A 2128-nucleotide genomic window follows, 5' to 3' on the forward strand; every position below is an offset into this window, starting at 1 on the left:
ATACGATATATATATATATATATATATATATATGTATATATATATATATATATATATATATATATATATATATATATATATGTGTGTGTGTGTGTGTGTGTGTGTGTGTGTGTGTAGTTTGCAGAGCTTGAGTGATGGCCAGAACCAAACCCTCCATTTTTGTTGATCTTAATGCCATTAAAACTTTTAATGGCTATATTTCATATGGAATATATCAGTTTATTTCTGCAAGAAAGCATAAGAATTTTAACACTTGATTGAAATTATTTCTTCATTGTTCAAATAGGTGGACTTTCTGTTGGCATCCCGGGCTATTAAAAGGCTATATAGAAATGCATTCAAGGTTTGGCTCTCTTCCTTGGAAAAGATTGTTAACTCCTACAATCGATATACTCCGCAATGGTTTTCCTCTCACCGAACTATCCTATGATGGGTTGATTCGCCAACTGTCGCCAAACAAAGAGAAAATGAAAGGATTCGAGTAAGTAGAACAATGCAAACTTTCAGAGCCATTGGGTCCATGGAGCCAGAGTTTATTCCCGATGATAAAGCATGCAACGGACATGCGCTTTTTACTCCTTTAAGAAAGGAATAAATATGCTCATAAATAGCGTTTATCTATATCTACAGTTTATAATCAACATTCTCTCAGCGTTTTGAAATATGAATTGCTACTAGTGGCTAACAATCATGAGGAGACAAGTTCATCCTGCTAAGTGCCAGGACGAGGAATTGCGTGTAACAAGCTTTTCTTTAAGGTTTGCCGCATAAGTTTCATTAACTTAAATAGTAGTATTAAATCGCCTTCACAGGTCAAAGTGAGAAGGGGGCTGTACCATAGTGACAAAACAGTTTTTCTTTGAACTACCATTCGCTATTATATTATATGTATATTTTCTTCATAATCATTCTTTCAAAGAAATGCAAATGAGACCATTGTTGGTAATGAGATTCATTAAGTATTATATTTAAGAAACAAAAGCAATCCAATACAAGCCATTACTTTGAATTTGTTTTAGTAGTACAAAAGGTTATGGAACTAAAAGCTGAGCACATGTTGTATTTAACATCACTACAACTTCTCTTTCAGATAAACGTATTATACCGGTTGATTATGAAATTATAGGTTTTGGTCGTGTCGTTATTTATTACAAAAGACGTCATATCCGGGCGCAAATAGCGGGGTTCAATTGACCTCAGATTGGTGCTGACCTCCTAACTAAGATACTAATTTTTCCATAATAATTATTTTTCTCTGTATTTCAGGTAACTTAATTGAAAGACCTAAACATCTTCGGCAAACAGAGCAGAAAAGAAACACTGCAACTCTGGCACTACTGTTACTATTAGACTAAAGTCGTTCGATGTCTAAAAAGTCAATTTCATAAGACTGATCTCGTAATTGATCCTTTTTCATATTCACCTATCATTGATAAATACAGTGCACTCTGGATACGTCGACGTTGCCTAAGTCGATTTTTACCCAAGTCGATTTTTTTTCTTGATCCCTCCCCCTTCTTCCTATATAACATTAGTAAAAAAAAAAACTCCACATAAGTCGATGTCGCTTAAGTCGATGTTCATATCACTCATGACTACAAAAAAAAATCACAAATAAACAAGTATTTCCATTGGTTAAAAAGCTACCAGTAAGAATTTTGTGAACGATTAGTGCACATCGATGTGATGTAGGTGCTTTGCCCGACGTCCGTGTTCAATGTACATGAGCAGTATTGAATAACTTTAATTTCTTCATCTCAAATTTTACATTGTCGCAACTTCAAGTTCAAGATTTTTTTGGTTCTAATCCCAGGCCATCCTTTATAATGGCCCTCTTAATTAGTATCAATTTTATCAAGAGGAAGTCAAGTCAAGTTTACAACTACAATGGCAAACCTATTGCGGAAAAGGAAGATTCGATGCATTTGGAAAGTTTGGTATGCGACAGAAAATCATCGCATAGGAAATTGGCATACCAGCTATTTCTGTCTCAACGATTTACAAGAAGCATGACCTTGACCTAGAGGCTCCTACCCTTCCGCTTTTCGCGGAATAATTTCACTTAATTGGTATACATTCCACATTCTCATCGAGGAAATTTTTTTTTAAAAATCTCTAGCGAAAAAAA

General features: G+C 34.5%; 1 protein-coding gene across 1 annotated transcript in view; it reads left to right on the forward strand.

Annotated features, from left to right (window-relative positions):
• Positions 1-311: 311 nt before the first annotated feature.
• Positions 312-2128, forward strand: part of LOC144965245 (glutathione hydrolase 1 proenzyme-like) — a 12388-nt gene continuing 10571 nt past the window's right edge. Inside the window, exon 1 of the mRNA XM_078900386.1 lies at positions 312-481. Within this exon, the coding sequence (XP_078756512.1) occupies positions 333-481 (149 nt within the window). The 5' untranslated portion in view covers positions 312-332. The remainder of the gene's footprint in view (positions 482-2128) is intronic.

The sequence above is a fragment of the Berghia stephanieae genome, chromosome 1 (assembly GCF_034508935.2).
Source record: "Berghia stephanieae isolate SIO BIC M18660-M18661 chromosome 1, UCSD_Bste_1.3, whole genome shotgun sequence".
NCBI classification, from domain to species: Eukaryota; Metazoa; Mollusca; class Gastropoda; order Nudibranchia; family Aeolidiidae; genus Berghia; species Berghia stephanieae.